This window comes from Bufo bufo, chromosome 9, assembly GCF_905171765.1.
Source record: "Bufo bufo chromosome 9, aBufBuf1.1, whole genome shotgun sequence".
Taxonomy (NCBI): domain Eukaryota; kingdom Metazoa; phylum Chordata; class Amphibia; order Anura; family Bufonidae; genus Bufo; species Bufo bufo.
The window spans coordinates 137,806,632-137,828,319 of NC_053397.1; the positions used below are offsets into that span (position 1 = coordinate 137,806,632).

Below are 21,688 nucleotides of genomic sequence, written 5' to 3' on the forward strand. Positions count from 1 at the left end.
TTTTAAAAGCTTATTACTGGTCACTTACTGATTTATAACAGCAGCCTTGACCACTGTAGTATGTCCTGCTGTAGGGATAGTATAATTTCCATCATGGCCTGCTGTAAGCAGGTAGCTATATTATGTCTGGACATGCTTTAAGTTGTAGATTCTAATAAACAGCAGTATATCTGCATATATTTTGTCCCTGTATGTAAACGTAAAACTTTGGATAAACATTTAAATCCCTGTCACGTTTCCATGGTTACAACAACCCTGCTATCCATCAGTAGTGCACATGCTTAGTATTGTGAAAACGTGCCACCCTATCATTTGGCTGGGAACAGTATAGCTTGGATAAATCAGCTAATGTACCTGTACTGAGCATGGTCACTGCAGATGGATTGTATGGTTTTATTTTAACCATGGAGACAATAACTCTATGACGCTATTTAAAAATGTCGGTAACAAGATTATTGTGAAATGTATTGAAACAACATATATTATACAAACACTTTTTATGAATGTCCTATACGGTACTTAATAAATGGTAGCAAACTACTTTTGGCCTAAGCCCTTTATAATCAAATTCATTGCTAATATACTTTTTTTTTTGTGTTTTCCATGTGCAGTTATCATTGTGTATGTATATAATCCTATTGAAAGGTTGTTATCAGTGATGGACAGTTCGCATTGTTCGTCCGCGAACATATGCAGGCTGCCATCTTTTTTCACAAGTCCGGCGAGGCACAAGTAAGCCCTTACCTGTGCCGCGAGCCGGTCTGAAAACAAATGCGGTCAGCGGGAGCAGGCAGTTCCAAGAACAGCCCAATGAAGGCCCCCGGTGGCTGTTCTTGGAACTGCCTGCTCCCGCTGACCGCACTTGTTTTCAGACCGTCTCGCGCACAGGCACAGGTAAGGACTTACCTGTGCCTCGCCGGACTTGTGAAAAAAGATGGCAGCGGGCGAACAATGTGAACTGGCCATCACTGGTTGTTATGTCATATTTCTACAGTCCAAAGTGTGAAGACCTGCTGGCTGTCCTGCCGAGACCAGTACTGGCGGGAACGCATGCAGGCACTAGAACATAGTGGCGAGGGTGGCCGCCGGAATAAGCCCTATATATATACACCCGGCAACTCAACTTCTTGAGACCAGTGCTGGATGTGAGGACGTGAGTATACTTTTTTTTTTGTAATGTATGTAATTTATATACTCTACAAGAAAAATCAAACCTAGCTTCTGGCTTTGATTTTAGTTGGATTTAAAACATCCGAGAAAGTAATGTATTAAAGGGGTATTCCCATCTTAGACAATGGGGGCATATCGCAAGGATATGCCCCCATTGTCTGATAGGTGCGGGTCCCCCCCGCTGGGATCCGCACCTATATCGAGAACGGAGCGGGGAGCACTGGGCACTGTCTACCACTAAGGGGTCATTTGTGGGGTACTTGTACTGTCTGGGCATTGTAGAACCTCAGGAAACATGACAGGTGCTCAGAAAGTCAAGGCTGCTTCAAAAAGCGGAAATTCACATTTTTGTACCATAGTTTGTAAACGCTATAACTTTTACCCAAACCATTTTTTTTTTACCCAAACATTTTTTTTATCAAAGACATGTAGAACAATAAATTTAGAGCAAAATTTATATATGGATGTAGTTTTTTTTGCAAAATTTTACAACTGAAAGTGAAAAATGTCATTTTTTTGCAAAAAAATCGTTAAATTTCGATTAATAACAAAAAAAGTAAAAATGTCAGCAGCAATGAAATGCCACCAAATGAAAGCTCTATTAGTGAGAAGAAAAGGAGGTAAAATTCATTTGGGTGGTAAGTTGCATGACCGAGCAATAAATGGTGAAAGTAGTGTAGGTCAGAAGTGTAAAAAGTGGCCTGGTCTTTCAGGGTGTTTAAGCACTGGGGGCTGAAGTGGTTAAAAGGCTATGCTGAAACTTTACCTGGTTTGCACATGCCTGGTACACTTTTGTATCTGTAAAGTACTATACTGCCCTTGTCCACACCATGCTAGAATAATATTTGCATCTAGCATTGCTAAAATACTGACATGACCTGCACAAATGGATGACATTCTAAACAGGTGAGGAGTGCGCAAAGGAGCATCCATAAGTGTCGGTCCATTTGGCAGGTGGTCAAAATTGCTACGAGGAAGTCGCTGTCTACCATATTGTTGACAAGGACAGTACATCACTGACAGTACCAAAAGAGAGCTTGACCTCTGCAAATCAGCATATGGCTATTGGAAACCGTGTACCAATACATGTTCAAATTATGTAATGTCTTTATCCTCCACTAGACATTAATGGCCGATAGAACAGTAGTGTATAAACATTAGTAGGAATAGTCTATATTAAATGTCAAGGGGACAGCTGGCACTGAGTGGTGGTGCTGAGACTGCTGACAGCGGATGCTCTCTGTGGCTGAGAGTGCTGGGAATGTGTTTTATTATACACTTTCTATATACAGTCGTGGCCAAAAGTTTTGAGAATTACATAAATATTGGGAATTGGAAAAGTTGCTGCTTAAGTTTTTTTTTTTTTTTATCATTTTTATTATTACACATTTTAGATCAATATAAATAGACAGTACGTTATAGTATACAAGACAATTTACATACAGGATAGCCATTTGTCATCAACAACCAACTACCCTGTAAAAGTTGGCAAAACCCTAACAAATTTATACATAGTACTATAACATCCAAATTTATAAACACATCATAGAATTATACCATACCCCCCATACACCCCCTTCCCCCAATGCTCAATCTTATATACCCTAGCGGTATTAATTATAACTAAACAGTCATGCGTGCCGCTCTCCGTTTCCTTTCAATCTCCTCAAACATTCTGATTTGTTGAAGGTACATAATCCATTCATTTACCGAGGGCCGGGAGGCAGAGCCCCAATGTTTGACTAACATAACTTTTGCCACCATCAGACCCCTCATCCAAATCTGTCTGACCCGAACCGGGATTTCCATTTCTGGAGCAAAGTATCCCAATATCACCGTCAACACCCTGGGGTTGAATGTCACATCAGACTCCTTTTGTAAGGATGTAAAAACCTGCTCCCAATAATTTTGTAATTTACTACAATTCCAAAGTAGATGAGCGAAGTCCGCATTCACATATCCGCATTTAGGGTAGCAACAATCCCGATCTTTATTTTGGGGAAATTTAGCCTGCATTTTTGGCGTATAGTACAGTCGGTGAAGGATCTTAAATTGGATCAATCTATGAGCATTGGAAACTGTAGCTTTCCTTACATTCCTGTAGATATTAGTCCATCGTAATGGGGGGCAGTGCAACTCTTGCTCCCATTTACTAGGGCTTTTAAAAAGTGTCACAGTTGCCAAAGCCGTTCGGAGTGTACCATATAATCTAGATATCTTAACCTTCCCTTCCTTCTGAGCGTAACAATAATCAAAAAATAAATTATCTCGTGGAAAAATATAGCCTTTATTTCTAGAGGCTTCAAATGTGTGTTTTAAACGTGCATACATAAACAAATCTAATGGTGAACTATCAGTCAAATTAAGTTCTCTAAAAGATTTAAAATGTCCCCCATAAAACAAGTGACACACATTTATGACTCCCTTACGTAGCCAATACACGAAATCTGTAATTTAGAAAAATTCCACCAGAGCCCTATTCTCCCACAGAGGGGAAAAGGTAAAAGGACAAGAAACTTTAAGAATCTCCTTAAGCTTATTCCAAGCCCTCTGTAGGGAGCAAGGGATCGGCAAAGACTTCCTCAATCCCATATTCCCCGACTCCAAACATGTGAAAATACTCTCTATTGGTTTATCCATCACCTTTATCAAATATTGTGCAAGTGAGTTCTCTTTATAGTTACAACAACGCTGAATCTATGCACATAAATAATATCCTTGAAAGAAAGGAAATGACAGGCCACCATCTAACTCCGACAACCATAGATATCTCTGCTTTATACGCACCCTCTTCCTTCCCCAAATTAGATCATTAATAAGGGTCTCCAATCTATGAAAAAATATGTCATCGATCCAAACAGGGGAAGCACACAACGGGTACGTGATGTAAGGTAAGATAATCATTTTGACCAATGCTATTCGATCTGTCTGTGCCAATATCAGTTTCTGGCAAGCGCATATTTTGGACTTAACGTTATTCAAAACCGCGACCAGATTGAGCTCATAAAATCTGTTTATAGGAACCCCAATTCTAACCCCCAAATAATCCAAGGTATCATTAGGGGCCAAAACACTAACTCCACTCCCCACATCTACGGCCTTACGGTTCAGCGGGAGGAGCGATGACTTAGTCCAGTTGATCAAATAGCCTGAAAGTTTACCAAAATCCTCTATTACTTCTATCACATAAGGGAGAGTTTTCCATGCCTGATCCAGGAACAGAATCACATAATCGGCATATAGACTTATTTTATCGCTCACTCCCGCCACCCCGAAGCCCTCTATACGCTTATCTATTCGAATCCTACAGGCCAACGGTTCGATAAAAAGGGCGAACAGAAGGGGGGACAGGGGGCAGCCCTGTCTCATCCCTCGCTGCATTGTAATGGGGGAAGATCTACCACCATTAATATTAATGCATGCCACCGGTTGCTCATATAACATTTGGGTAATTTCCATGAACATATTTCCCAAGCCAAATTGAGACATGGTAGCCCACAAAAAAGGCCACTCTATCCTATCAAACGCCTTTGCGGCATCCAAAGACAGGATGGAGTGGTCTATACTACCCCTGACAGAGAGGTTCAAATGCACCCTATATAAGCTCATCTGTATTTGTCGACCCGGGATAAAACCCGTCTGATTGGGGTGTACCAAGGAAGCTATAATCCTCTTCAAGCGATTAGCCAATATTTTAGCGAATATCTTGTAATCCGTATTTAAAAGCGATATGGGTCTATATGACCCCATATCGCTTGTGTCTTTATCCTTTTTTAACACCAGGGTGATCAATGCCTCTCTAAATGATCGAGGTAAAGAGCCATATATACAGGATTCATTCAGGACCCGCAGAAGAATCGGGAGGAGCGATTTAGCATGATACCTGTACAGTTCAAACGGGAGACCGTCTGGACCAGGGGATGAATTATACTTTAGGGATTGGATTGTCGATTGCAGCTCCTCCAAAAGTATAGGACGATCTAACATCTCTCCGTCCTGTTCGACTAGCTGAGAGAGATCCAATTGTTGTAAGTATTGGTCCATATCATTGCGACTACACCTAGAATCAGACTTATAGAGAGTGGAATAATATTTCACAAATTCATCCCTTATCTCCTCTGAGGCCCTCACCCTATTTCCTTGTGCGTTCCTAATTTCCCTTATGGTAGTGGGCTCTCTCTGATTGGCTACTAATCGTGCAAGAAACTTGCCCGTTTTACCCGATTCACAAAACCGATTTTGGCCTTGAAAAAGAAGCTTATGTTGTGCTTTACTGTACAAAAGGGTCTTGAGCTGTAGATTAGTTTCTTTTAACTCATTTATATTTTGCGCATTATGGCGGACAATTAATGAGGCACGTAAAATCCTAATTAACTCTGTCAGCTGTTGTTCCCTTTGACGTCATTCAAATCTACGCCTATTAATTTTAGTGAAGTATAGGCCCCTTATATGAGCCTTCAATGCATCCCACACATAGTGTATATGTGTTGAGCCTACATTAAAGCCCCAAAATTCCTGTATATCCTGGTCAATTCGACATTGCTCCCCTATCACATCAAACCAGCGCGAATTCAATTTGAAGGTTCTACCCGAAGCTGGAGCCTCCGCCCCCCTGAACACAATCAGGACTGGGGAATTATCTGAAATTCCATGGGGCTCATACTTCATTTTCAGTACCTGATGACTCAGATCATGAGTTGCAAGAGCCAAGTCAATACGGGACATTGACCATATGACTGGCTAAAGCAAGAAAAAAAAATCTTATTGCCATAGAGGTGGCGCCAGATATCCACCAACGCCAGCTCCTGGCAAATACTACTCAGAGGCGATCCTGTCCGACCCTGTCCAGAAGAGGTGGAGAACCGATCCAACTCAGGGTCAAGAACTGCGTTGAAATCTCCTGCCACTAATAATAATGCGCATAGATTTTTAGTGGCTATATATTTGGCTAATTGAGAGAAGACAGTTGATTTGTATGGTGAAGGAATATAAATAAATGCAAATATCATCTCCTGCCCTCTCCAAAAGCCATAAATAAATACAAATCTCCCTTCTTTATCTATCATGTTATCTATAGGGTGAAACTCCATCCCACGGTGAATATAAACACTGACACCTCTTACGTAGGACGAATAATAAGCGTGGTACTCAAAAGAAGCCCATTTCCTTTTCAATGTATAGAGCCTATCTGCAGTTGCGTGGGTCTCCAATAAAACCACAATAGCCGGCAAATGACAAACCACAAGATCAAACACCACCGTCCTCTTCACTCTGTCTCCCAGCCCTCTCACGTTCCAAAATAAAATATTACCAGGCATAAACTATAGATATAGATGCGACTCCCAGCCCCCCATCTAGTAGAGAGGCACGCAGACCTACAAAGCAAGTGACGAGCCAATCCCTCCCTTAAACCCACTCCCTAAAACCCCCCCACCATGATTGACAAGGTATTTTGTACTACCCATCAACCTCTTACCTACCACAGCGCAATTTTGATTTGCCCCACAGGATTCTTATTTTTGTTGATCAATTATTTACACAGATGGATCTGGATTAACCACAAGTGACTGTCTTTATCTGGATTCCGTTTTTCACCTTTTTATAATACTGGCACTTGGATGTCGGGACTGTTCTTTATTATCAGCACATTGGGAATTTGTGTGTTTTTTCACATTTTTTGTATAGGTAGTAGATGTATTGATTATATTTGCTCAGACAATACCCCCTTACAGCGGGAGCCTCTATGCGTATATAGATTGGATGGATCTGACACCAAGCGCTTGCACTTTTGACACGTTTTGTAATTTTCTCTGAATGCACCTGAATTTTGCGGAATTCGCCCAAGAAGACCCCCACGCCCGGCTTCAGCGCTGTGGAACTCCAAACTACAACAGTGCGAGAGGCCGCGGTCGGCAGATTCGACTCGGGACCCTCACGCTGCCTACACACTCTGAAAAGGCTTACCCGCACTTACAAAAGTGGCGAGCCATCTAGGGGGCCACCACACCAAGCACTTGCACTTTTGGCACAATTTACAATTTACAATTTTTTCGGAACGCACCTGCACTTTGTGGAATCTGCCTAAGAACACCCCCAAGCCCGGCTCCAGCGCTGCGGCACGACAAGGGGAGGGCCGGAGCCGACAGAGGGACGGCGCTCGGCGTCTTTACGCCGCATCACACATAAAAAAAAAAATGTACACGTACCACGGACGGGTCCGGGGGTCCAGGGGACACGCCCGTCTGAGCCCGCCCGGGCCAGAAGAGACCAGAGAAACCAGAGCGGTCACCCTGGGTCGCATACCCCTGATCTGCGAATCAAGTACGACTCACAACAACTGCTGGCACTACAAAAGAGGGGCACAGATATCCCTGGTGCTATTTTAACCAAAGCTTTTAAACTTAAGATTTTAAAAACACCTATTTTTAACCATTCGCCACAAACCATAGATAGCATAGACCTAAAATATCCAGAACAAAATAAATGGCCCCCGAAAAGAAAATCCCTCCACATTGACCTAAGATGTGCCTTAATAAACGCCAGATCGGCAGTTAAGAATAAATATGAAATTCGCGATCTATGCATAGATAGAAACTTTGAATGTCTGTTCATTACGGAATCATGGTTTACAGAAAAGTCCAGGGTAGACATCGGGGAAATTCTCCCACCAGACTACAACATCATCATAAAGAATAGGCCTAACAAACAGGGGGGAGGGATAGCGATTGTACATAAAAACACAATAAAAATAACAGAAATTAACCTCCCCATGGAAAACCCATCATGGGAAACGCTCATAGCACGTTTGACGTTAGAAAATAAATATACAATAATAACAGCGTTATGTTACAGACCCCCAGGACCCCGCACTCATTTCACAGACAACTTCATAGACTGGGCCACGGATCTCACAATAAAACATCATAGACTTCTTATTCTAGGGGACCTTAACCTTTGGTTCAACGATAAACAAGATACCTCAGCCCAAAAAGTCATCACACAGCTCGACTTAGCCCAGCTCACTTTAAGGGTTGACAAACCCACACATAAAGCGGGTCACCTGCTCGATCCGATTTTTGAAAAAAATCTAAAATTAACGGTAGAAGATCCCGAAGAATTGCTCTGGACTGACCATAGACTCATAGCCTTCGAACTCCACATCCCAATTAATACGAAGCAGCTAACCACAGGAAATGTGAAAAAAAATTGGCGAAGAAATAACAACAACCTGACATATGACAAAATTCTACCTACCCTAGAAGAACACATCAGCAAAATTGACCTCAAACTGCCCTGTGAGAAACTCACATTACAATTTGACGACATCGTTAAAAAAACGGCGGACCAACATGCCCCCTTGAGATTGGTAAAGAAATCAGGGAAAAAAGCACCGTGGTATACGAGAGAACTAAAAATAGTGAAAATAGAATGCAACAGACTAGAGAGGGCATGGAGGAAAAATCCGATAGAAGAATCACAGCTAAAATATAAGACCCAACTGACGATTTACCACAAAGCAATCTTCAAGGCCAAACAAGACCATTTTGCTAGCGAGATCGAAAACGCTGCTCAAAAGCCTAAAAAGATCTTTCAGATCATTTTCGATCTAGCTAACCCTGATGGCCTCAAAACCACTATCCCCGAATCCCAAGACCTCTGCAACGACATCTCGAAATTATTTAAACAAAAAGTCGATGACATCCAAAACGACATCCTGCTAGCTCAACAGGCAACTGTCCCCCCCATGGAGAACAACGTGACAAACCCTACCCACACCTTCACTCTATGCCCATTAAAACTTGAGGACCTAACTAAAAGCATGAAAAACATGTCCAAAGCAACTTATCCCCTCTCCAATATCCAAACTAAATCTCTTATTGAATGCACGACCACCATTGCCCCGTTAATTCTAACAATTATAAATGACTCCTTTCTCAGTGGTAACGTCCCCGAGACTCTCAAGTTAGGAATCAGAACTCCCCTCCTCAAGAAAGCAGGAGCAGACATAAATATGATGGCCAACTTCAGACCGATTACCAACATCCACCTAATAGCTAAAATCATGGAGATAGCAGTGGCAAGCCAACTCCAGCTGCACGTAGAAAAGCATCGACTTCTAGATGAACATCAGTCGGGCTTCAGGCCAACACACAGCACGGAATCAGCCCTGGTCAGCCTTTGGGATGAAGCCCTAGGGGTCGTTGACGAGGGAGGGGGGACCTGGCTGGTTCTTATAGACATGTCGGCAGCATTCGACACTATCAGCCATTCCATCCTCCTAAATAGATTAAAAGCTGACATTGGAGTAGATAACCACGGACTTGCCTGGTTTGACTCTTTCCTGAAAAACAGAACTCAGAGAGTCAAACTGGGCTTATTCTTTTCCCCAGTCGAGAAGGTGGAGTGGGGAGTCCCTCAGGGATCTCCCCTCTCGCCATTACTTTTTAACATTTATGTCCGACCTCTGCTCGCCATTCTGAAGGAGTATAACATCAGCTATGAGTCTTATGCGGACGATACACAGATCCTTTTGAGAGTATCGAAATCCGCTGATGACTATAAACTCACGCAAGAAGGACTAAATAAGGCCAGGAACTGGCTAGCACAAAACCACCTCAAACTCAACCCGACCAAGACTGAGCTTATTGCACTACATAAAACACCTGAGGCTGCTGCCCCGTCTATCTTTGGGGAAAACGTTGCCATCGCCACACAAGGAAAGAGTCTGGGGATAATTTTGGATCAAGAAATGAGCCTCCATCCCCAGATTAAAGAAGTAATACGGAAAGCAAACTTCGCCCTATTCCTTCTAAAAAAAGCCCTACCGTTTCTCCCCAACACATGCAGACAGGTCGTGGTGGGAGCGCTAGTCAACTCTCACCTGGACTATGGCAATGCAATGTATGCGGGGCTACCAGAGAAAGATCTGAGAGCTTTGCAACTCTGTCAAAACAGAGCCATCCGGCTCATCAAGAAACTAGACTGGACAGACTCTGTTACAAAAGCACGCAGGGAACTCCACTGGCTCCCAGTGAAAGAGAGAGTGCAGTTTAAGCTGTGCTGCTTAACACACAAAGCTCTCTACAAAACAGGCCCCATTTATCTGCAAAAAAAATAACACGTTACCATCCTCCTAGAGAACTGAGATCCACCTCAGCCTCCCTTTTGTCGGTGCCAAGAACCCGCCTCAAGACAAGGGGGGGACAGACGTTTCTCAGTATTAGCCCCCAAGATCTGGAACTCCCTCCAAGAACATATTAGAACTATACCAGATTACCTGGAATTCAGGAAGCTGGTTAAGACCTGGCTATTTGTGTAGGATGACGTAGGGGCCCACCAATATAGCCGTCCACAAGCGCTTCGATCGGATTGAGTTCCTCTAGAGCGCTATACAAGGACTTAGTAACATCACATAACCAAACCTCCCCCCCCGCCATCTCCCCTCTTATCCTCCCAGCCTCTACATACTCATTCATAAGCCCATTGAGTCCAACCATTACACCGCATCCGTTTCTGTGGAAAAGAACCGAACAGAATCATTGTGTACCACCCTCAATTTGGCGGGGTATAACATTGAATACTTAATCTTAGCCGCAGCCAGTCTTTTTTTCACATCTAAGAACGTTCTTCTTTTAATTTGGGTCTCTCGGGAGAAATCTGGGTATATTGATATTAAATTACCATCAAAATATATATCTGCTGCTTCTCTTTTACCTCTAAGTACCCAATCACTATCCTTTGAACAAACAAATTTTGCTAGGATTGACCTAGGGGGGCCCCTGGAGGAGGTTTTTTAAAAGGGATTCTGTGAGCCCTTTCCACACAAAAGCTGAATGCATCATGATCAGGACCTAAATTTTCCACCAGCCATTTTTGAATAAAATTCAAGGGATTATCCTGTTCTGCCCCTTCTGGGAACCCTACCAGCCGCAAGTTGTATCTGCGTGACCTATCCTCCAACTCTGCCACTTTCTTTCTAAACCAGACACGATCTCCATCTACTTCTTCTAATCTCTTTTTTAATACACCATTCTCTGAGGTGACAGAGCTGACTGCGAGTTCCAATTCCTTCACCTTTAATCTCAGCTTTGTCATTTCATCTCTAATAATCGTGACATCTCCTTGTACAACTGAGAGGGAGAGGGTCAATTCTGCCACTGAGGAATTAGTAGCGTTTACAACACCCAGTATATCCGCAAATTTTTTATTAATACATTCCAGGCCTTCACTCTGGAGCAAGCTGGTCTTTAATGGGCCTTGTTCTTCTATGTTAACCGATCCGGGCTCAGCCTGCTTAAGTTTTTATAATAGCAATTTGCATATACTCCAGAATGTTATGAAGAGTGATCAGATGAATTGCATAGTCCTTCTTTGCCATGAAAATTAACTTAATCCCCCCAAAAAATTTCCACTGCATTTCATTGCTGTCATTAAAGGATCTGCTGAGATCATTTCAGTAATCGTCTTGTTAACTCAGGTGAGAATGTTGACGAGCACAAGGCTGGAGATCATTATGTCAGGCTGATTGGGTTAAAATGGCAGACTTGACATGTTAAAAGGAGGGTGATGCTTGAAATCATTGTTCTTCCATTGTTAACCATTGTGACCTGCAAAGAAATGCGTGCAGCCATCATTGTGTTGCATAAAAATGGCTTCACAGGCAAGGATATTGTGGCTACTAAGATTGCACCTCAATCAACAATTTATAGGATCATCAAGAACTTCAAGGAAAGAGGTTCAATTCTTGTTAAAAAGGCTTCAGGGGTCCAAGAAAGTCCATCAAGCGCCAGGATCGTCTCCTAAAGAGTGCCACCAGTGCAGAGCTTGCTCAGGAATGGCAGCAGGCAAGTGTGAGCGCATCTGCACGCACAGTGAGGCGAAGACTTTTGGAAGATGGCCTGGTGTCAAGAAGGGCAGCAAAGAAGCCACTTCTCTCCAAAAAAAACATCAGGGACAGATTGATCTTCTGCAGAAAGTTTGGTGAATGGACTGCTGAGGACTGGGGCAAAGTCATATTCTCCGATGAAGCCTCTTTCCGATTGTTTGGGGCATCTGGAAAAAGGCTTGTCCGGAGAAGAAAAGGTGAGCGCTACTATCAGTCCTGTGTCATGCCAACAGTAAAGCATCCTGAGACCATTCATGTGTGGGGTTGCTTCTCATCCAAGGGAGTGGGCTCACTCACAATTTTGCCCAAAAACACAGCCATTAATAAAGAATGGTACCAAAACACCCTCCAACAGCAACTTCTTCCAACAATCCAACAACAGTTTGGTGAAGAACAATGCATTTTCCAGCACGATGGAGCACCGTGCCATAAGGCAAAAGTGATAACTAAGTGGCTCGGGGACCAAAACGTTGACATTTTGGGTCCATGGCCTGGAAACTCCCCAGATCTTAATCCCATTGAGAACTTGTGGTCAATCCTCAAGAGGCGGGTGGACAAACAAAAAAAACCCACTAATTCTGACAAACTCCAAGAAGTGATTATGAAAGAATGGGTTGCTATCAGTCAGGAATTGGCCCAGAAGTTGATTGAGAGCATGCCCAGTCGAATTGCAGAGGTCCTGAAAAAGAAGGGCCAACACTGCAAATACTGACTCTTTGAATAAATGTCATGTAATTGTCGATAAAAGCCTTTGAAACGTATGAAGTGCGTGTAATTATATTTCACTACATCACAGAAACAACTGAAACAAAGATCTAAAAGCAGTTTAGCTAATATTTGTGTCATTCTCAAAACTTTTGGCCACGACTGTACACATTGTTTGTATAACATTCTCTCTCATTCCACAGCACTGTTGACAGCCTGGAGCCACAGAGGGAAACGGCCAACACCAGCAGTGATTCCGACCAGGCAGCGTATGGCCCGGACTCCCCTCGTCCTGGGGATCAAGAGGTCGAACCTGTCCAGCAGCTGCCACATCGAGAGGGAGGAGTCCTCTGCTCTGGAGGGACCATCTGGAGCCATAGAATCTAGTCCCCAGCCAAGAAGGAGACAGTCACGCAGGAGAAAGGTGGCACCTCCGAACCCTGATTCTGCCGCATATACTCAAGCACAGGTACAGACTCAGGTGCTTGAGTATTTGAGGCAGAGACATACAGAAGGGAGTGAGGAGAGAATACTTAGCGGCCTTGCTCATCTTCTGAAAGAGCTGCCTTTGTATAAGCAAACCCTTTTTGTGGATGTCATGACATCAGTTGTGACTATTTTTAAGACCCAATTAGATCCACATGAGGTGGTGTGTTGTGTGGATAACCTTAAAAACCGAGCTTTCATGGTAAGCACACAACCACAACCAGTGCCCAGCATGGTCCCTCAACATGCTAGGCGCAGCTCGGCTTCGCAGCCCCTTTTTTCGCAGGAGCAACCATTTATGCACCACCAAAATTTTCCAGGAGCAGTCACCTACCCACCCCCAAGTCATGTGGCTGACCCTCATCACCAAGGGCAAGGTCCTTTTACACAGGAACTTTTCAACCTGTAATTTGTTAATTTTTACTTTTCTTTGTATAAAAGCTGAATATAAAGCCAGATTTTTGTTGGTTATGTTTTAATTACCATATAAAAAAATACACCACATTCTATGTGTCGACTTTTATTAAATCATTCACTATAATCTCTAATGTTATACTTTCAATATACTTACAGTGCAAATATTGTACGGAGTCTTTATTTGATTATACACATACATACAACTAGGACTGTGCATATACTCTTTGCCGCAGGGTGATCATTTCTGCTGTAATACAAACATACATATGGCTCATGGATTGATAGCCAATTCTTTGGAAAAAAAAAAAGTGCGGACATCAACTCAAATGGTAGGATCCTTGGACAGCGGTGTGAAATAATCTGCTTGCGTAAAGAAAAGATGTGTTACGATTTCACAAACTATCATTGCAAGTCTGCAAACTCTACAACATTACTTATTTTAGAGGTATTAGAGGGTTATTGTAGTCCAAAAAAAATATAATTTGATCACTAACATGTTATCATTGGACATGATTGACAACATAGATTTTTTTTTGGGCTACAATTTAACCCCAGCCCACAAGCCCATGTCAAGGGTCCTCTTTGTCTTGTGAGTCCCTACACTATCTGCATATAACCCCCCCTCCCCCCCCAAAAAAAATAAAATAATATTTACTAGAAAACAACAAATACTAAGATGACCAGAGTCCAGACACTTCATAGTCTGCCATGAACTACGTCCATCTGCTACGGCAATGCACCCTCAGAACTTGAAAAATATTACACCTAGAGGGCCCAAACTGCAAGCCCTGCTGTTCCAGGTTGTCCATGTAGGGTCTGGTCCAACTCTCCAGATGATGAAGAAGTACCAGGTGCAACATCATCAATTTCTGACGGAGCATGATGAATCCTAACAAAGTTATGCAGGATCACACATGCTTTAATAACCAGGGTGGCATTGTCTGGCGACATCTGTATGGATGACAGTAATACTCTCCACTTGTGTGAGAGTATTCCAAATGCACATTCAACATACCGACGGGCCGATAGTTAAATATACGTCTGCTGTCATCCAGGTTGCGTCTGGGTAAGGGCCGCATGACATGTGGTTTCAAAGCAAACCCTTCATCAGTGACAATAACAAATGGAGCCGGTGGTCCCGCAGAACCTGGCAGCAATCTGGGCTCTGGGAGGGCAAGCTGGTTGGCTCGAAGTCTCTCACACATTCTAGAAGTATTGAAAATGCGCGCATCTGCAGTGCTCCCATAGGCCCCAATATCCACAATTATAAACTTGTAAGTACTGTCAGCCAAGGCCATTAGCACGACAGAAAAATACTGTTTAGAATTGTAGTACCGGGACCCTGAGTGAGGAGGTTTCTCAACACGTATGTGTTTACCATCCAGTGCCCCAATACAGTTAGGAAAATGTGCATTGACATGAAAACCCTCAGCAATTCGGATCCAATCCTCAGCCTTGGGCTCTGACATCACCGCTTCCCGGAGTCGCTGCAAAATCAAATCACAGGTTTGACTAACTATCCGACAAATCGTTGAGACTCCCAGCAGGAACTCATAATGCAGAGATGAAAATGAATTCCCAGTTGCCAAAAATCTGAAAGACACAATCAAAAAAAGCGTAATGCAACACACATATACTGTCACTCCCCACATTTTACATTTATCATTAGATGCACATGATCACATTGCATCTACACTATCACATAAATATATAAATAATGATAAATATACATACCTCAACGTGACGATGAGCCGTTACTCTGGAAAAATGCAGCGCCACAGATGTGTGTCCTGGTATGTGAGGCCAGAGACGCTAACAACAAGTCAAAGCTGTTCACAGACATACGACAATACCCATGAAATTTCTCAGGATTGTGTCGCAGATCCATGTACAGCGTGTGGAAATGACCCTTCCTGCGCCGCTGAGAGACAATTGGGTGAACCCAATGCCTCCTCCTCGGTTTCACGTTCACCATAGTAGGCTGATGTCCGTGTTCCTGAGAAATCGGCCAGCACAAGAGAACCATTTCCTCCGCAGCCATGATGCAACATAAAATTGTAGCCAGAAACCAATGTCTGCCAAACACAGGATTCCAAGTACGCTCTCAATGCTGCAAGTAGCTGCATAAAATGGAGTCACAACTATCACATGACCAAGTTAAATAGGGGGAGTGAAAAAGGGGATGTGTCCAAAATTATGTCAATTTTTTTAATCTTCCGTTTTGTATGCGTAAAAAAACGGATCGTATATAGAAACCATACTGAATGGTTTTTGCGAACTTACGGAACGGAAACACAACGGAGACACAACGGAAACATAAAACTGAACAACGGATCCGTGAAAAACGGAACGCAAAACACTGAAATAGCCATACGGTAGTGTGAAAGAGGCCTTAATGTGACCAATAAACTGTACCACTCAATTGAAAAACAAACTGAAATCTTTTAGGTGGAGGGAAGAAAAAAAACTAAAATAATGTGGTTGCATAAGTGTGCACACCCTCTTATAATTGGGGATGTAGCTGTGTTCAGAATTAACCAATCACATTCAAAATCATGTTAAATAGGAGTCGGCATATACCTGCCATCATTTAAAGTGCCTCTGAGTAACTCCAAATAAAGTTCAGCTGCTCTAGTTGGTCTTTCCTGAAATTTTCTTAGTCGCATCCCACAGCAAAAGCCATGGTCCACAGAGAGCTTCCGAAACATCAGAGGGATCTCATTGTTAAAAGGTATCAGTCAGGAGAAGGGTACAAAAGAATTTCCAAGGCATTAGATATACCATAGAACACAGTGAAGACAGTCATCATCAAGTGGGAGAAAATATGGCACAACAGTGACATTACCAAGAACTGGACGCCCCTCCAAAATTGATGAAAAGACGAGAAGAAAACTGGTCTGGGAGGCTACCAAGAGGCCTATAGCAACATTAAAGGAGCTTCAGAAATATCTGGCAAGTACTGGTTGTGTGGTACATGTGACAACAATATCCCGTATTCTTCATATATCTGGGCTATGGGGTAGAATGGCAAGACGAAAGCCTTTTCTTATGAAGAAAAACATCCAAGCCAGGCTACATTTTGCAAGAACACATCTGAAGTCTCCCAAAAGCATGTGGAAAAAGGTGTTATGGTCTGATGAAACCAATGTTGAACTTTTTGGCCATAATTCCAAAAGATATGTTTGGTGCAAAAGCAACACTGCGCATCACCAAAAGAACACCATACCCACAGTGAAGCATGGTGGTGGCTGTTTTTCTTCAGCTTGAACTGGGGCCTTAGTTAAGCTAGAGGGAATTATGAACAGTTCCAAATACCATTCAATATTGACCCAAAACCTTCAGGCTTCTGCTAGAAAGCTGAACATGAAGAGGAACTTCATCTTTCAACATGACAACGACCCGAAGCATACATCCAAATCGACAAAGGAAGTTTTGGAATGGCCCAGCCAGAGCCCAGACCTGAATCTGATTGAAAATCTGTGGGGTGATCTGAAGAGGGCTGTGCACAGGAGATGCCCTCGCAATCTGACAGATTTGGAGTGGTTTTGCAAAGAAGAGTGGGCAAATCTTGCCAAGTCAAAATGTGCCATGCTGATAGACTCATACCCAAAAAGACTGAGTGCTGTAATAAAATCAAAAGGTGCTTCAACAAAGTATTAGTTTAAGGGTGTGCACTCTTATGCAAAAATATAATTTTATTTTTATATTTTTTTCTTACCTCTACCTAAAAGATTTTAGTTTGTTTTTCAATTGAGTTGTACAGTTTATAGGTCACATTAAAGGTGAACAGGTGAAAGGTGACATTTTAACAGGGGTGTGTAGACTTTTTATATCCTTTTGTATCTACTTTTTCATAAATCAGCAATGTACATACAGTACATAAAACTTGGTATTTTCCATTTAACCATCTATCCAGTACAAATTTTTTCATCCATTTTATGTTCTATTTTAGATGCTTTTCAAAAGATATTGCAACAGGAGGGAGTGCTAGCACTTTGGAATGGTACATTACCTTCTTTACTTCTGGTTTTCAACCCAGCCATCCAGTTCATGTTCTATGAAGGATTAAAGCGTCAGCTCCTAAGGCAGCAGGCAGAGGTAAAATCATAGTTTAATTTTGTGTTTTAAGGGTTATATTGTGTTCCATGGTGATACTTGATGTGGTATGTAATGTTTGTGAATGTTATTTTTAGTCCATAATATTATACTTATAAGTTACTGCTGAGATTTGTTCTAATGACTATCTGGCGTCTATATCTTTGTAGCTGTGCATATAGTATGGATAAAACAAAATTCATCATCTTTCCCACATCTTGCTCAACCCCCCCCCCTTCCCCAACAAACCTATCTGTCACAAGCAAAGGCTGCACACTCTCCCCGGTCAACCAAGTCCGCTGCCTTGGAGTGACATTTGATTCTGCCCTCTCATTCCGACCGCACATCCAAGCCCTTTCCACCACCTGTCTGCCTCCAACTCAAAAACCTCTCCCTCATCCGCGCTTTCCTCAACTTTAAATCTTGTACATGCCCTCATCATCTCCCGCCTAGGCTCCCGCAACATTTTCCTCTGTGACCTTCTATCTAGCACTCTCGCACCCCTCCAATCTATCCTCAACTCTGTTTCCTGACTAATGAACCTCTCACCCTGTTACTCCTCTGCCTCTCCCCTCTGCCAATCCCTTCACTGGCTCCCCATTGCCCAGCCAATTCAGTTCAAAATACTAACAAATGCATACATGGCCGTCCACAACCTGTCCCCTCCATACATCTCTGAGCTACTTTCCCGATACATCCCCACACGCAATCTCCGATCCTCACAAGACCTCCTTCTCTCCTCTCCTTTTATAACCTCTTCCCGACAATCGCCTCCAAGATTTCTCCCGTGCATCCCCCACACTCTGGAACTCGCTACCCCAACATATCAGGCTCTCACCTACAGTGGAATCCTTCAAAAGAGACCTGAAAACCCACCTCTTCAGACAAGCCTAAAACCAGTGACCCTGCTGCCTCTATACCGCCATGACCAACTTCACCCTCACCTACTGTCTCCTTCTCCCATACGTTGTAGCTTGTAAGCCCTCACGGGCAGGGCCCTCTCTCCTTCTGTACCAGTTTGTAACTAGTCTTGTTTATGCTTGGTGCAGTTGTCTGTATTATGTATGTATACCCCTTCTCAAATGTACAGCGCTATGGAATGAATTGCGCTTTTTTAATAAATAATAATAATACTATACATATATCTACAGTGCATTTGGAAAGCCTTCCGAACCCTTCACTTTTTTCACATTTTGGTTTTATGCGGCCTTGTGCTAAAATAAAGTTTTTCCCCATCATTCTGTACTCAATACCCCATAATGAGAAAGTGACAACAGAATGTTTTAAATCTTTGCTAATTTATTGCTGGGGACCATTGGTGAACAGCCATTTTCAGGTTTCTCCAGAGGTTTTCGATTGGGTTTATGTCGAGGCTCTTGCTGGGCCACTCAGGACACTCAGAGTTTTTGCTAAGCCACTCCTGTGTTGTCTTTGCTGTGTGCATAGGGTCATTGCTTTGTTGAAAGATGAAACTTTGGTCCGGTCTGAGTTCCTGACCTCTGTGGATAAGATTTTCATTAGGAATATCTCTGTACTTTGCTCCACGCAGCTTTCCCTCAACCCGGAATAGTTGCCCTTTCCCAACTGCTGAAAATTACCCCTACAGCATGAAGTTACCACCACCAGGGATGGTATTGGACAGGTCATGAGCAGTGTCGTTTTCTCCAGACATGACACTAAGGCCTCATGCACACGACCGTTTTTTTTTTTTGCGGTCCGCAAAACGGATTTCCGTTGTTCCGTGATCCATGACCGTTTTTTCTTCCGTGGGTCTTCCTTGATTTTTGGAGGATCCACGGACATGAAGGAAAAAGTAATTTTGGTGTCCGCCTGGCCGTGCGGAGCCAAACGGATCAGTCCTGACTTACAATGCAAGTCAATGGGGACAGATCCGTTTGACGTTGACACAATATGGTTCAATTGCAAATGGATCCGTCCCCCATTGACTTTCAATGTAAAGTCAGGAGTCCCTATCATACCATCGGATCGGAGTTTTCTCCAATCCGATGGTATATTTTAATTTGAAGCGTCCCCATTACCATGGGAACGCCTCTGTTAGAATATACCATCGGATTTGAGTTAGATCGTGAAACTCAGATCCGACAGTATATTTTAACACAGAGGCGTTCCCATAGTGATGGGGACGCTTCAAGTTACAATATACTGAGAACTGTGTAATAACTGCCCCCTGCTGCCTGGCAGCACCCGATCTCTTGCAGGGGGCTGTGATCCGCACAATTAACCCCTCAGGTGTCGCACCTGAGGGGTTAATTGTGCGTATCATAGCCCCCTGTAAGAGATCAGGTGCTGCCAGGCAGGAGGGAGCAGACCCCCTCCCTCCCCTGTATTATATTCATTGGTGGCTAGTGCGGCCTCCCCTCTCCCCCCCCCTAATTAAAATCACCTTCCCCCATCATTGGTGGCCAGTGCGGCCTCCCCTCTCCCCCCCCCCTAATTAAAATCACCTTCCCCCATCATTGGTGGCAGCGGAGAGTTCCGATCGGAGTCCCAGTTTAATCGCTGGGGCTCCGATCGGTTACCATGGCAGCCAAGACGCTACTGCAGTCCTGGCTGCCATGGTTACTTAGCAATAGAAGCATTATACTTACCTGCGATGTCTGTGACCGGCCGGGCGCTCCTCCTACTGGTAAGTGACAGGTCTGTGCGGTGCATTGCTTATAGCACAGACCTGTCACTTACCAGTAGGAGGAGCGCCCGACCGGTCACAGACATCGCAGGTAAGTATAATGCTTCTATTGCTAAGTAACCATGGCAGCCAGGACTGCAGTAGCATCTTGGCTGCCATGGTAACCGATCGGAGCCCCAGCGATTAAACTGGGACTCCGATTGGAACTCTCCGCTGCCACCAATGATGGGGGAAGGTGATTTTAATTAGGGGGGGGAGGCCGCACTGGCCACCAATGTGTTAAATACAGGGGAGGGAGGGAGGGGGGCCGCACTGGCCACCAATGAGTTAAATACAGGGGAGGGAGGGGGGGCCGCACTGGCCACCAATGAATTTAAAACTGGGGAGGGAGGGGGTCTGCCTGGCAGCACCTGATCTCTTACAGGGTGCTATGATACGCACAATTAACCCCTCAGGTGCGGCACCTGAGGGGTTAATTGTGCGGTTCACAGCCCCCTGTAAGAGATCGGGTGCAGCCAGGCAGCAGGGGGCAGTCATGTACACAGTTCGTAGTATATTCTAACTTGAAGCGTCCCCATCACTATGGGAACGCCTCTGTGTTAGAATATACTGTTGGATCTGAGTTTTCACAAAGTGAAAACTCCGATCTAAAAAGCTTTTATGCAGACGGATCAGCGGATCCGTCTGTGTGAAAGTAGCCTATGGACACGGATGACGGACGCGGATGGAATCTTGTGTGCATCCGTGTTTTTTCACGGACCCATTGACTTGAATGGGTCTGTGAACCGTTGTCCGTCAAAAAAATAGGACAGGTCCTATTTTTTTGACTGACAGGAAACACTGACGCGGATGTACAACGGTGCATTTTCCGAGTTTTCAACGGACCCATTGAAAGTCAATGGGTCCGCAGAAAATCACGGAAAACGGAACAACGGACACGGATGCACACAACGGTCGTGTGCATGAGGCAAAAAGTTCCGTCTTGGTTTCATCAGACCAGAGAATCTTATATCTTACAGTATGAAAGTCCTTCAGATGCTTTTTTTGCAAACTCCAAGTGGGCTTTCATATATATCTTACTAAGGAGAGGCTTCTTTCTGGCCACTCTGCCATAAAGCCAAGAATGGTGGAGTGCAACAGCGATGGTTTACCTTCTGGAAGTGCCTTCCATTTGCACACAGGATCTTTGGATCTTAGCCCAAGTAACCATTTCTTGGTCAACTCTCTTACCAAGGCCCCTCTCCACTGATTACTTAGTTTGGTGAGGCAGTCCTCTATAGTAA

General features: G+C 43.6%; 1 protein-coding gene across 3 annotated transcripts in view; it reads left to right on the forward strand.

Moving 5' to 3' along the window:
• Nucleotides 1-21,688, forward strand: part of SLC25A17 (solute carrier family 25 member 17) — a 490,576-nt gene that overhangs the window by 313,124 nt on the left and 155,764 nt on the right. For all 3 annotated transcript variants that reach the window (XM_040407517.1, XM_040407518.1, XM_040407516.1), the window contains exon 6: nt 17,616-17,761. In XM_040407517.1, the coding sequence (XP_040263451.1) occupies nt 17,616-17,761 (146 nt within the window). The remainder of the gene's footprint in view (nt 1-17,615; nt 17,762-21,688) is intronic.